The 15,915-nt window shown below is 36.3% G+C and overlaps 1 protein-coding gene across 1 annotated transcript in view; it reads right to left on the reverse strand.

The window, feature by feature from the left end:
- Positions 1 to 1,336: 1,336 nt before the first annotated feature.
- The window catches only part of acss2 (acyl-CoA synthetase short chain family member 2), a 46,514-nt gene continuing 31,935 nt past the window's right edge, over positions 1,337 to 15,915 (reverse strand). Inside the window, 11 exon segments of the mRNA XM_046055252.1 lie at positions 1,337 to 4,554; positions 5,111 to 5,185; positions 5,499 to 5,675; positions 7,457 to 7,525; positions 7,987 to 8,095; positions 8,198 to 8,278; positions 10,255 to 10,311; positions 11,040 to 11,172; positions 11,409 to 11,542; positions 12,744 to 12,914; positions 14,662 to 14,799. Of these exon segments, the coding sequence (XP_045911208.1) occupies positions 4,427 to 4,554; positions 5,111 to 5,185; positions 5,499 to 5,675; positions 7,457 to 7,525; positions 7,987 to 8,095; positions 8,198 to 8,278; positions 10,255 to 10,311; positions 11,040 to 11,172; positions 11,409 to 11,542; positions 12,744 to 12,914; positions 14,662 to 14,799 (1,272 nt within the window). The 3' untranslated portion in view covers positions 1,337 to 4,426.

Here is a 15,915-nt window from a genome sequence, read left to right on the forward strand (position 1 = left end):
ATTCATTTCCAAGGTGCTATATCAATTGTCAGGGTGGCAAACACATCGAAAACTACCATTTACCGGCCAGACAAACAAATAATAAAACAAAAATGTAAGAACTGTAAAACCTAGTCATCTTTGTTAGCCGTTTTTTCCCGTCCACAAAAAGAAAAGTTGTGTCATCACTACAGTACATCCTAATTTTTCATAAAAACTTTTTTAAATCCCTCACTTAAAAGGAAAACTTACTATTTTCCCATGTTTCTGTGTTTAAGTGACTAAAGGGAACAACAATATTTTGTTATTGGTCCAGTATCGGGCGAGAGCTAAACCTCGGAAATAGCTTTCCGTCAATGTACGTCCACTAAAAGTGCTTGGTTTTCCCACTGACAGGCTCAGATTTTTCTTTTTAAATGTCTCAAAACATTATGGAAAGGATCCCTACAGCAGTGGTTCTTAAAGTGGGTTCCGGGGACCCCAGGGGTCCTTGAGGGGCCTCCAGAGGGTCCCCAGCAAAAAGGGGGAATAATTTATTTTCACTTTACATTTTATCCATAAGTAACACAATAAAAGAACGTATGACTATTTTGGTCATGGGTTGAATAAACATTCTGTAATAAAACATATAAAAGAAAAGAAAAAAAATTGTATCAAATGGGAGTCCGTGGTCTAATTTGTATCAGTTTAGGGGTCCTTGACAAGAACAAGTTTGAGAACCATTGCCCTACAGAGATAAACCTTTTTGTTAAAGTGTACGATCCTTTTTGTTTAACCAGAAACAGCCGTTACTTGCTCTGGTCAAAGCCACAAGACGCCATAAACAATTATTACAGTAACCTCGCAGATCATTGTACTTCATTCAAACTCAGCAGAAACAAAATGTAACTCACCAAAACCATCTTGGTTGGTCTTTCTACTGTTCCAGTTTGCACACCTAAATGAATGCAGCTTTGATGAACATTATTTACATGTGTGCTTTTTCCTTCTATTATAAGTTAAAAAGTCTAAGCATAAGCATAATAAACACAGGAAGTGCACTGATGTTAAAGCTCTTCTCAGGTCAACATGTCTGTGATATACATTCTTTATTCAAATATTTTTATATATGGATATTTGATTTCCGTGACCTGTAAGTCATAATCATTAAGATAAAAACAAAAAACGGCCTGAAATATTTCACTTTGCGTAATGAAAGTTTCACCTTCTGAATTGAATTATGGAAAAAATGAAGTTTTTCACGATATCCTACTTTTCTGAGATGCACCTGTATATCCGAAAGAAATATTAAATCATCCATAAACAATCCAATAAAAATATCCAAAAAATATTAGTAATAAGAAGAATGATACTGAAATGTCTTAAAAGCAGCTTTAATTGCATGAACAATTTCCAGCAAAGCGAGTTCTGCAGTTAATCATTTCATGAGTTGTGCTAATGACAAATTCCCATTTTAATTGTGACATTAAATGCCATATATTCAGGCTCCATTTGTCTTTTAACAGTCAGAATCTTTTTGTCACAGTACCTCTAACTTTATTTAGGTTCTTTTTTTTTTTTTTAAGTGTACAAACTTTAATTTTGTGGGATACTTTTTCAGTTATAAAAAGTTTGGTAGCTCTTCATTCTCAAAGTTAGATTGCGACATTAACACCACCACTTCTAATCTAAAAAGCATCATTAAAAACATTTTCATTTTACCTTCTTTCATTCCTGAGTGTGTCGACAGCTTTTAAACTCTTATTCTATCGCTGCAGCTCAGCACAACATGGGGTGACTTTGTAAAAACAATGAGAAATAAAAATTAAACCCTCTTACGTCATAATAATTATTGCTCTTAGCCTTACTTTTAATAACTTGGAAATGATTGCTAGTGTTTCTACAGTTTCTTATTCTAGCTATGTGATTATACTGAATACATTTTCATAAAAATCTTTGAATTATACACTCACTGGCAGTGAAAACATTTGACACACCAAAAGACAACGTGAGGTGTTTGGAGTGGATTTTGATCGCCATGAACCTTCAGGGAAAAAGCATATTTCTGTTAAAACGGTTTTAAAAGGAAAAGCCAGTGACAGAGGGCGAGAGGCAGTAGTCATGTACATTTACTGTCATTGAATATACGTCGATACAAACAGGGAAATCAAAACAACACAAAACTGAAGATGGACAGAGAAGAAAAACAGCAAAATTCTCTTTCCTTCACCAGTTATTACAGACAAAAACCCTTCTGAATCAAATATGCAGCTGCATTTTTCTTTTAGAACATTAGATACAAATATTAGCTTTATAGACCCAGCTCTGCTGTTACTTATGTTGGCACATAGAGACACAAACAACACATTAAAAAAAGATAAACAATGAAAAGCTGATGAGATCTGTACGAGGTCCTGCTTCACGTCGCTCGAATGAATCAAATCATTCTCAAAAAAAAAAAAAAAAAATCGCACAAGTTGGAAACTAAAGAGTAGAATCTCCTCAAGCTCCAAATGAGCTCCTGGTTCGGTTGTTTTTGACAAATTTTATGCTGTGAATGCTGCTTCAACCTTGACTTCAGTCTCTTAGCACAGAAAGATAAAATAAAAAAAGTTGTAGACCGTTTTTTACCCACATTCTCCTTCAATATCTAAAGGATAAAGGAAGTCTGGTGATATTCTAGATGTTCTTATTGTCAAGAAATCCCATAAAGAGACCAAAACATCTCCTAACAAGTACTGTGTGTCACAGCCTGATGAATCTCACAGACACCGTCCTGCTGCCCAAAATACTCACTAGAGCACCACATGTGGATTCATCCGCTGCTGAAAATAGTCCCCAACAACTGCAACATTATCTCCTGTGTGAGTTACATTGTCCTAAAAACAACAGTGTCAAAATTAATCTGTATATTTGTGAGGTGTTTTTTAAGATTTAAGTCTTCAGTAGGAACCAATGGGCTGAGAGACGGACTGACATGTTGGTTTTGGTCTTTTCTCGTCTTTTTGTGGATTATGTTGACAGAAAATAATTAAAATAATAGAATAACAACAGCCTTATGCTTTCTGAATGACTTACATACTGATGTTCTTTTGCCAACGGGAACTGAAGCCGTGAATAAAGTAAATAAGTTCTTAACAGAGCCTTTGCTTTGATTTAATGGACTTTGCTGTGTATTAATATTTTTATAGCAGCCACACTTTCCTGGTTATTAGTCGAGAAAAAGATTGTAGCTGTCACACAAAAAAAATTGTTTATTATTTTCCCAAATTCAAATCATACTCTAACATAATTACAGCCATTTGGGATTGACTTTGGTACCTTATTTTAATCACAGACACTGTAAACTCTGATTTAGTAATCAAATGTGGAGTCTAGACACATCACAGTACTTAAACACGAGAAGACTAAATGAGTTATTAATACGCTTTTTTCCCCTTCAACCGACCGTTTGTTGTCCTGAGCTACACAGCGCTGAACACTTTCCCAGTCTCCACCAGACTGATAGGAGAGCCTGATCACTTCCCTGCGACTTAAAAAAGAATAGAAGAAATAAAATCATAGAAGCGTGCAGACACACAAACAGAAATACCCACCAAAAGTCCGTAAAAATGAAAAAATGACACAAGTCTAAATGTTTAAAAATAAAAAGCATAACAGAAATTAGAACTAGTAGAAATACTGAGCTTTTTCAGATTTAGCTAATTATCAGTGTACATAACAGTACTATGGCAGCGAGCGAGGGGAGGAGACAACTTGTTATATTAACTACAGGGTAGTTACAGGTAGCACGTCACATTAGCCTTATTCCAGAGTGGAAACTCATCTTTTAACCACAGGAAATCTATTGTAGTGACACGGGACTCACTGTGGTGCAACAGTACTGTACAAGTACTCAATGTGTACACCATTACCGAGCAGTTTAGTAGCAGATATTGCAGTGTGTTATTGGCTAAAACCAGGATAGGATAGGATAAAACCAAATGACGTGTAAACCTGTTCTACCTCTTCGACACAGCTCCACTGCAGTACGGTCTTGTACTGAAACAACCTCTGGCTTCTCGCTGTCTCACACACCACTGCTTTGTTTTTAACAGCAGCAATTCTGTCAGCTTCTGGAAAACATTTAAACTAACAGACTGACATACTTAATAATATAATAATATAATTCCTAGACTGTGTTTGTTGTTGTAAAATTAGTAATTAACACAGTTACAGAAGTGGGAAATATCGCCCAGTAACCAGCCAGCCGTTATGTCTCTACCTGCTGCTGTTCCTACATATAAGGACAGTGGCGTCATTTTAAATTCAGGCTCCGCTGCACCATGGTGATACTCATCAGGAGCTAAAGGTTGTTTGTTGTAAAGACCACGGAATTTCTTCTCCTCCTCCTCTTCCCTGGTTGGGTTTGTGGCCGCTAGCGTGCGGCTGCAGTTGGCGCCTCCCCCCGGGAGGATCCTGGAGGCCGTCACACGGCGGTGCAGCATCTGTTCTGGAAGAGCTGCTCGACGACCGAGGAGTCGGCCAGCGTGGAGATGTCGCCTAGGTCTCGTTCGTCGCAGGCGATTTTTCGGAGCACCCGTCGCATGATTTTACCTGCAGAGTGTGGAAGGCATAAGTGATGATGGTGCGTTTGTGTTTGTTTAAAAATCAAGGAAGAAACTGAAAGCTAATTTTTAAGTTCACAAAAATAAAGCATGTACACTTTTAAGTAGCAAACACCGTGTTTAAGCTTGAACTCGCACCCCTTCAAAGATTCAAGCCCAAGGAAGACAAAGAAAAGTCGGCCGGATGATGGGATCGATCATACAACTCTCCCAAACGGGAGTCTTGCACACTACTAGTATCGACTGAGCTAAACGTGCACATGAGTTTGCAAGGGTTGACTATGTTCTGGTTCCCTTCACCTCCTTTGTGTTTAGGTGTAGGGAGACATTTTAGAGAAAGATGTCTCATATAAAACCAAAACCCTTGGGGCAAGTTAAAGAAGAGGTTTATTTGTAATTTGGATGAAGCGATGGTTTAAACAAATCTATCTAAATACGTTAGTGCTGTACATCAGTCAGGTTTGGCTCTTTGAAAAGTGTCAGCGAGTACAGCTAAAATGAAAACCTGCATCTATTTAAATGTTCTGTAAACTTGGCAAATTTACCAGATCGGGTCTTGGGGAGTCCTGGAGCATCTTGGATGTAGTCTGGTGTTGCAATGGCACCGATCTTCTCCCGTACTGTGAACACCAACAATAAATGAGTGACAATATAGACCAGGTTTTATTATAGATAGTCATGATAGAAATAAAACATATCAAACACAGGTACAGAAACACTTACAGAAACTGTTCAATGAAGTACTTTTTCTTTATACATTTATATTTGTGCAGTACTATCAAATTTAGGATTGTTTGTTTAAGTCTACTCTTTTTTCAATACCCCCCAACATTTTGGGGTTCCAGTGGAGACCTTTTGTGTCATATGATGATCTAAATGCTGTTTCAGAACGCTGGAAAAAAAAACACCTCTCCAAAAGCTGCGTTTCCCAACCTTGTTTTCTGAGTTGTGCCTCCAGCGTGCGGTTGAACGTCACTCCATCATTGAGAGTTACGAAGCAGTAGAGGCTCTCTCCTTTGACAGGATGAGGTCTGCCCACCACAGCAGCCTCGGCAACGGCCTCGTGCTCGACCAGAGCCGACTCCACCTCCGCCGTACTCAATAAGTGACCTGCGGGGAAAAGAGAGAATGAATGTATGAATGGTTTATTCCAGTTTACTAAATAGAAAGAATGACAATTTGTGTGAAAATGCAATTTACAAAAATCTTTTATATGCTTCCACTAATCCATTCACACGAAATAGGCTGAAGCCCACGTTTATATTTGCCTATCCTATACACTACAAATGCAGAATACCAGCAACACGAAAAAAACAAAAGGAGAAAAAAAAAATTAAATTGAATAATTTCTAAATCTAATGTAAATTGTAATCCTTAATTGTTTTTCCTTTTTAAGGCTTTCTTGAATCTCCACAGAGCGCTACACCATTTCAACTCATCATTAAGTCTATTCCATAATTTAACTCCCAAAACTGAAACACATCTGTATTTTATATTAGTTCTCACTTTACATGTTTCAAATATACACAATCCTCTAAAGTTATGCTTTCCTTTTCTTAATTTAAAAAGCTTTTGAATCCAAACAGGAAGGCTTCTATTAGTATTTCCAATGTTTTTGAATACAAACTTCAATGTGCATGAGTCTATAAATAATTGTTTAGTAGATTCACAGACACCCGCCTTATTTATTATTCTAATAGCTCTTTTTTGTAGTGCAATTACAGGGTCTATATATATATATATATATATTTGTTTTATATGCATTTCCCCACACCTCAACACAATATGACATATGTGGTAATATAAGTGAACAGTACAATATATGCTAAATATTTTTCATTTAACAGATCCCTTGTTTTGTAAATAGCAACAAATACGCTTTCAATTTCCACTCCATTTAAATTCAGTTTTATTTCAGTTGGGCCTAACCCAACACCATAAATTTTGTTTTATTTTCATCAAGTGACAACTTTTTCATATAAAATCATTTTTTTAACATCATCACCCTTTTAATAATTCTTTCATGTCATCTCTTGAACAAAATTTGTGTCCTCTGCAAACATAACACATTTCATCTATCATCACAAATATAATTTATATAGAGTATATATGGAGTAGAGCATTATTTTATCAGCAAAAGAAGAGGAGAGAGATTATTATTATAGTTCGTCATGAAGCTGAGGCAATGTTCTTTCACTCTTCTGTTCATGTTTTCTAGGAAGCTATGCGATACATTCCTGGTTGACAAGTTTCTGTGCTTGTGGAAAGTGGATATTACATACTCTTTAAATTCATCATGAAGGAACACAAGGTGGCACATTCACGGGGATCTCAGAGTTGTAATACCAGAACATAGGTCACTTGAGATTATTATTAAAAAGATAACTTTTGTTCTATGTATTGTTTTTCCTTCATTGGTCAATTATGTGTTTTCTGTGTGTGTTTACATGGGTTGGTTTAACGAAAGGTCCACTGTTTTCAGTGGAAGGTGGCTAAAGCTCGAGAAGTTGTTGGATGTAGCTAGATTACATCTGCAAGTACAAGTGCAATTAGTGACATCGTAACATAATGATTTACAAATACAAGATTGAAAAAATTCAAGTAAATGAAGTCAGGATAAACATAATATGACTAACTAGCTTTATCATTAGTTATAATTATTCTTCAAGGTTCTTTCAATATGCATCTAATTTTAACTTTCGAAAAGTTTTTATGTAGCCTGGTGTATAAACTGCTTTTTTTTTTTTTTTTTAAATAGTATTCAATAAAAAAAGGAAAAGAAAAAAATGAGTTGAGGGATGTAAAGAGCTTAGTGACATACATGCAAAGGTTTGATCTTAACTTAAGTTGTAATAAGTAAATAATCAGATAAGCTCATCGGTCAGTCTTACCTGAAACATTCAGCATGTCGTCTATCCTTCCTGTTATCCAATAGTAGCCGTCCTTATCTCTACGGCAACCTGTAAATCAAAAAATAAATTAAGTTAAAAATAAACCTTTAATAAACAAAATGTGTACACAAATAAGTGAGAACATAGTGCTTTCGGCAGTAGTTTAGCAGAAGTGCATAGAGAAGGTCGCCTCTTAATCTGCGGCTGTGCCCAAAGCTTCTTTCTCACTTTAAAATTGCACTTCAAGGTCTCTTTAACATCCCTAAACCATCAGGGCCTCTCAGCCTCCAGCGGTTTGTTACAAAGAGCTGATGACAGATAAAACAATGAAAGGTAATTTAGTAAAAAGACAACAGTTTGTAGATTATTTCTTCTACTGCTATAACAGGTCTAAAGAGGTAGGAGACAGATAAATACGATTTAAAACAATAAATACAACAAAACAGGAAAGACAACACTACAATTAAAATCTTGTTCTCATATCTCACCGAGGCCACCAGTGTTTTATCAAAACAGATCTCGTCTCTCACCGTCTCCTGTGACGTAATATCCGGGGAACTTCTTGAAGTAGGTTGTTTCGAACCTCTGATGGTTTCCGTACACCGTCCTCATCACACCAGGCCACGGCTGTTTGAACACCTGAAGGCAGAAGCAGAACGCCATCAACACACGTGACCAGCCAAAGGGTGAAACAACATAATGATTCAGATCATTTCAAGACGTGGTAATAATAATCCTAACCAGGTATCCTTCACTTGGCCCCTCCAGCTCCTCTCCGGACTCATTCAAGATGGCCGGCACCACTCCGAAGAACGGGAACGTCTGGGGGACAGAAGAGGGCACACGGCAGATGTTATTCATTGAATGCACTTTATTTATCTGTCATGACATTAAAACTAGATTTTCAATAGAGGTTTGTGTGAAATGACAGTAACAGAAGCGTGATTTTACCAAGATCAGTGTGACAATGTTTCACCTCAACAAGGAAGACAAACTAGTAAGAAAATCTCTGGTCAGTATCTTCCTTGCTTCAAACTATGCACATTTGTATATAAATAATTAATAATAAAGAACTCATCTGGCTCTTTGGGTGGAGCATAAACTTATTAATTAAATTCTCTCAGGCTGCAAATAATGAATATTTTCATTTTTCTTTTAAAAAAAAAGATGATCAAAATCGATTAATCTTGCAGTTCTACATACCAGGCAGGTTTTATACATATGGAATACCAGCCAACATATTAACAAAGAAAACTGTCATATTTAATTCATGATGTCCAAAAAATCTTGATTATCTTGAGATATATATATCTCCTCAATATTATATTCTGCCTCAGCTTGTCCTTATTCTTTATTTAAATGTATTTATTCACCGCCATTGCTTTGTTGATTTTGTGTTTGTCTAATTTTCTCTCTTTTTTGTATTTAAATCTAAATAGTCTTTAATTAATGTCTGTTCTTATGGGTTTTTTTTTTTTTTTTTTTTTAAATAAACTCTCCGAATTTACTTTCACCACAAAAAACAGTTACTGTCATCAAAACCAAAAAATAGGACATCTATGTACATTACTTTTACTGATTGCGTTGTAAAAACGTATTTGTTTTTGATTTCATCCTAAACTTTGGCATACTTGTGGACAAGAAGTGTGAGAATTAAAACTGGAAGAGTTACATAAATTATATTTTAGTAGGTTCGCTGTAAACAAACAAACAAACAACTTTTTTTAAATGTGTAGTAACTGTCCTATATTTTCATGGAGATGATTACAATTCATATTTTATGTTAATACACTTAATGTTACCGGTGTTTTCTTTAATTTCAGCCATTAACTACAGTTCTGTGAATATTTACTTGAAAATGTATTAAATATTAAATAGAGATGTGTAAAATCAGGCAGAAAAAGGGCCAACATTGCAACTGTAGAAAGAGGCTAAATATGATATGATAATTTGATGTTGATGGGGTTTTTTTTGTTGTTGTTGTTTTTACACAGTTTGCAATTAACTGGTACCAAACACACTTTAACTGCCCTTTTTTTCTTTTAACCACTGCCATTAACTAGTAGATTGATAACTTACACTGCAACGTAACTTTTACTGTCCTGTTTTCTTTTTCTTTGTTTTTAGCTTTTTTCCATTGCTTTTAATTAAATATTTACACGGTGAGAAATGAGTAGGTAACTGAGTGAAAAGATAATGAGAGTGAGAGACATGTCCTGGTTTCTCTGTAGTGTCCGAGGGTTATGCTATGGACCAGAGTACAGACTAGCTAGGGAGAGTAGATTAAGTGTTTATTCTCTTTTCAAAATAATTGTAACTCAATTATTTGCTCAACCTCTCAGCCTGTTTTTATTTTCCATTTAACTCTTTTAACCCTGATTGTACACTGCACAGTAACTTTTATTATATTTTAAATTATTTTTTCAATTTCCCTATGCTGCTTTTAAACTCTTTTTTTTATATATACATTTGCCTGTTGCTTTTATGTTTTATGTAAAGCACTTTGAATTACCTTGTTGTTGAAATGTGCTATACATATAAACTTGCCTTGCCCTCACTTCAAGGTGTGCCCCAACTCTTGCCGCCTTTAAAAGTTTGTTATTCTTTAAAGCAGCATTTGCGCCAATTGTTCACACTATATATTATTAATTTCTTTTAAAGGTTTGTTTTAATTTCTTGTAAAGTCAACATGTCTGTTAAGCACTTTGAAACTGCCTTGTGTCTGAAGTATGCTGTATAAATAAATTTGCCTTGCCTGACGATGTAGCACTAATATGGAGTGTGTTTTATTTACTCACAGCGGATCCAGGTTTCATGGGCGTGGCTGCAGGTAGAGCAGTCAACACATGTCCACCCTGAAAGGTCAGAAAACATCCAGTTATTAGTCTTGACGAACTAAAACTGAACAATGTGGTGCGAGTACACTGTCTGTCCAGCAGGGGGCGGCACAGTCAACTATGAGGTGACACACACATTATTCAGACAACATGCACATACACGAACTTTTCTCTCACATACACATAGACAACTATGAGGTTCACACACACACACACACACACACACACACACACGAAATTCTATGGTTTGCACTTCAGGTAAGTTAGCATTAAAGTGTGTGTGTGTTTCAGTTGTGTGTGTGAGCGTAATATTTTCAGTTGTGTGTGTAAAAGCATTTTACTTGTATGTGTGTGAGCTTTTCAGTATAGTATGTGAATGAGTTTGGTTTCATATGTGTATGTGAGAAGAAAAGTACATTTATATGCATGGTAATTCTGAATAATGTCCCTAGGGGCACCCCATAGTCAACAGTTTGCAATCACAGCTTCAGAGTGAGGAAATTAAAAACAAGTAATGGGGCAACAAATACAAAATGATATAAATACGTTTTAATTTGCCCAAAACAAGTAGAAAATATTTACGTGTTTCCATGAGGAAATTAGTTACAAATAAAAAAATTATGTTTTTTAAGACCCCCGCGACAATGTACGTAGGATAAGCGGTTGACGATGGATGGATGGATGTCTTAAGACAACTGGAAGCCCCTCAGTGGATTTTTGAGTGTGTAATAATAACTATAACATACAGTTTCTGTCTGCCAGAAGGTGTCAACAACAGGGCATCTCTTCTCTCCCACCACAGTGTAGTACCACTGCCAGGCCTAAGGGTTGATGGGCTCTCCCACCGTCCCCAAAATCTTCAGAGACTCTCGCTTATACCTGCAGAGGGAGAGGGAGAGGGAGAGGGAGAGAGAGAGAGAGAGAGAGAGAGAGAGAGAGGGAGAGGGAGAGAGAGAGAAGACAAGATTAAGTGATTTACCACAGAAACCATTAAACTGTCTGTTTGTACCAGTGAGATGTAGAACAGCAGTTTCCTGTTGGTTTTTTTAGGTCTAACTACGAGTGTTTAATATAAATGTGGATTTTCAGAAAAATGATGGTAGGAGACGACTTACTTCTGCACCGGCTCACTGCCGTACTTCATCAGCAATCTGATGGCGGTCGGAGCCGTGTAGAACTTGGTCACAAGATATTTATCCACTATCTCCCACATCCGGCTAACATCTGGGTAAGTGGGCAGGCCCTCAAACTAAAAACACACACAAACGGTGAATATAAAAAACAAAATCAACGTCACATTTCAGGCTTGGTTACGGTGTGGGGAACTGGGATTGTGTCTTCAGCGTTCAGCCTGTTTAACAATTATAATAACATTTAGGAATTTACTAAGGCTGCAACTGACAATCATTTGGTTTATCAAATGTGAGGAAAAATGATGAAGAAAAGTCCATCACAACTTCCCTAAAGCCCAACGTGACATTTATTAGTGTATAGTCCAACCAAACAGTCCAACCATTTTCAACTTACAATGATATAAAACTGCAGAAGCAGATCTGCCATTTTTTCTTTTTTTAAAGTGAGAAAAGGATCATCCAACATTCACATAGCTGCTGAATCATTTTTCGACTTAACAATAAATTGATCATTTGGCGATTAGGATGATCATAAATCTGTTTATTTTACCTGATTTTTAGATATAAATACATAAAATACAGTGTTTATGCTGCACATTGTGTTTATGTTCCAATTCTGACCTGAATTTCAGCATGAAAATGCTCCCTACATACTGTATATTGTCCATATTTATGTGTTTATGGTATAATTAAAACTATTCCAATGAACTACATGTTGCTGATGAGTTAAATTCATAAATCACTGGAGTATTAGTTTAAATATGACTTATATAGATACTTCTGCTCTTAACAGTAACTAATGTTGTGTTTTCTCTCACGTCTTTTAGTTAAATTAGATCTCTTGTGTCACTAAATATGGGTTTGTCTCGCAGCTGTGGGCCGATGGAAGTTCATCACAACTGACTCAAGCTAATAATGACGCAACTCTGGCGTTATGAAGAAACCACGGTGTTAGCTCATGTTTAGGTAACTCCCTGTAATGGTGACTCACAATGAGCGCAAGTCTACTGAAGCTGTAAAAAATGTTTATGATGTGAGAATAAGCCCAAAGGGCAGCAGCTCATCTGCTGTTTCAACAGTGTTTCAAAGCAAAGTTAACTCACCTTCACATCTCACCGCTCCTAATGGCTACTACAGACCAAAACATTTAACAAAGAAAAGTATTTCTTTGTTTATCTATTCACTTTTTAAGTAAAAAAAGCACATATAACTATTGGTCAACATCTTTAGTTGCAATTCATTATGCATAAGTCACCACAGGCCGGCAATCAGCCAAGTTGGTTGTAAAAACAGGAAGTTGAGTAAGCCTGCACTCACTAGCACACTGGTGGCCCCATTGGCCAGCGGGCCGTAGGTGATGTAGGAGTGTCCGGTGATCCAACCAATGTCTGCCGTGCACCAGTAGACATCATTGGGTTGGTAGTCAAACACCAGTTTGAAGGTGGCGGCAGTGTAGAGCATGTAGCCGCCGACGGTGTGAAGAACTCCCTGCAGACGAGAGGAGGGTTAACAGAGGTGGAGAAGGAAAAAAAAAAAACAGTTTCATCAGTGAGCAAAGGTGTGATTTACAGAGCAGAAGACAAAGAGCTTATTAAAAAGTTCAAACGGACAGGAATTAAAAAGACACATGGACTATGGTGTAAATAGTTTTAACAATGTAATTGGGGCCAAACTGTGCTAAGATTCATCTTTGCTTATATTCTAAGAAATAACCTTATTACATGGACATGACTATTATTATAAAGTCACAGTTACTAACATTTTCTGCCAGTTTACTTCAAAATTTAACTCTTTTTTTACATTCTTCTTCTTTCTTTTGACGTGCACCAGGAAGACAAGTAAATCGAAGTGCAACAGAAAGCCTCTGGCTGAAAAGCATCTGAAAAGAACATTAAGGCAAAGCCGACTTCCACGTCTCAGATGTTGGAGTTTGCAAAAGATCCCACAAATTCACTACAAATTTCAAAATGAGCAGCCCTAAACATATGGATGTACAAGTCTGAATAGTTGTTACACTGAACCTCATCTGCAGACTTTTCCATTCTGTAGTAAATATTCTACAATGTACAACAAAAATCAATATTGTCCTTGAAAATCATCATAAATAATAAAACAGAAGAGCAGAACAAGAACAAATGCAGTTGTTGTTGGTGTTTAATCTCTAAAACAAAATGTTTGGTAACACAGGCCCAGTGTTACCAATGTTTTACCTTTAGTTGAGGCACTAGTCTGAAATCTTTGACCCTTATCGCCAAACATTAAGCCAACTGCAAGAAATGCGGGCATTTTATTCAATTCTGGCGTTTGTCTTGATGAAGTAAAAAAGTTGAGTCCAGTTTCTTACAACAAAACAAACTACACAAAAATCGCAGGTTGTCTGTGATTTAATTTTTTCCAGTCTAGATTTCTGTAATGCCCTCTTACTCCGGCTTCCATCTATCACTTTTGGTTGGTTCAAAATGCTGATGCTAGGATTATTACCGGTTCAAGAAAACCGGATCATATTACTTTACTTCTGGCCTCCCTGTGTGTGCTACCTGTTCATTTCTACACTGATTTTAAAAAGGTTACTGTTGACTTTCAAGGCTTTACACGACCTAATTATATTAAAAAAAAAATATCTACAAACCCGTTGATGGTGGCTTTCTGGTCTTTCCCAGATCTCAACTTATCTGCTGACATCAGGTTTGCTAAATCTCTTGCTGCTTTTAAATCTCTTCTTTTTATCTGTGTGACTTTATTGTTATTTAATTTATTTATATTTTCTTTTCTTTTTTTTAACACTGTTAAAAAAATTATATTTATTTATAAAAGTTTATTATTATTGGAATCATTGCATCCCTCATTAAAAACCTCAGATTAGGGCTGCATTTAAGAATTATTCTTATTATGAATAATTTGATAACGTGGTTTTACTGTTTTACATAAATTGTTAAAAAAAAAAAACATACTAATTTAGGCAATACAATGCCAGACAATATCAAAAAACATAAATTGTCGTTTCCTAGAGCCTAAAATGACATGACCAACAGCCTAAAACTCAAATAGACTTAATTTTTCTTTTATATTTAATGATATAAAACGGGAAAGAAAGCAGTAAGTCTTCATATTTAAGAAGCTAGAACCAGAAAAGTTTTGGTTGATTCGTATGGCTTAATGGCTTGTTTGTATTCATGTGTACAGAACATCACAGCTATACTGTTTAATTCTGTAAAAAGGTGTGTGTTTCCTCTACCTTTGGTTTGCCGGTTGAGCCACTGGTGTAGAGGATGAAGAGAGGATCTTCTGAATCGCACCACTCTGGTTCACACTCAACTGAAGCACCACGTACGAGTGTGTGCCAACACAAGTCCACCTCGGGGTTCCACGGGACCTGGTATCGAAAAACACACACATACAAACGTGCGTAGACACAAACAGAAAGAACAAATGAGCACACACATTCCCCCAAGTTGTCAATAAAATCCCCATCAATCAAGCCACTCAACATTCAAAACAACAATCGTCTCTATAATCTAAAACACGAAGCAAATGTGAAAGAGAGTTAGTTTGACAAACCAGCTGGGAGAGAGTTCAAAGAAGAGAAAGACATCTGTAGATCTGAGTCACGGTGAATAAAGCAATAAAAGAGTTGTTAGAAAAGTTACAAAAAACGCTAGTTCTGTTGTAACGTATTCCCTGTGTGTCAATCAGAGCTGGGTCACGTACTGTTTGATATAAAATTAAATTAAAACAAAAATATTACGTGAAATTTATTTTTATATATAAAATATATATATATATATATATATATATATAGATAGTAGTTTAAGGAACAATAGGGGAAAGTGAATCTTCGTTTATAAAAAGCATGAAAACCTTTGGACTAACAGAAAGACAAAATGGAGAAAAGATAGAGAAAGATATGTAGGAAGATAAGACAAGCAGAGAAATATATAAAATAAAATAATAAGTCATGTCCCCACAAAATCCACAACAACTTCGGTATTTTTCAGCCTGGACCTTATTTTCCCATGTAATTGTGTGTGACTAATTGGGAAAACATTTTTTGAAACTTGTATTGAGCGAGCAATACAGCAATGTAATCCTTTTGTTGTGCAGTAAGATGCCTTTTCTCTTTATCCAGAAACAGTCGCTATATCGCGCTCGTCAAAGCCACCAGACTCCATGGCCAAAAACAGTGATTTTACCTCGCAGAGCACAGGAGTTGCTTTTCCTACCGCTGCCTCGGTCGGTTAGTTTGTTGGTGTTATTGTGTGACTTTGGTGTGTTTTGGCAATTGACACAGTGTTAGAACAGAGAGTTAAAAAAATCCTATTTTTGTCAAGGGAATCTGGCAGCTTTGATGAGAGTGATTTAGTGACTGTGTGTGGTTCAACAAAAAAGGATTTTACTCTTTAAAAAAGCCCCGTCTCTGCAGAGGTCCCAGAAAAATCAAGTGAGCTCCTTTCAGTAACAAACAGTAAACCGACCCAGATCTGATGTCCAC

This window comes from Micropterus dolomieu, linkage group LG08 (assembly GCF_021292245.1).
Source record: "Micropterus dolomieu isolate WLL.071019.BEF.003 ecotype Adirondacks linkage group LG08, ASM2129224v1, whole genome shotgun sequence".
NCBI lineage: Eukaryota > Metazoa > Chordata > Actinopteri > Centrarchiformes > Centrarchidae > Micropterus > Micropterus dolomieu.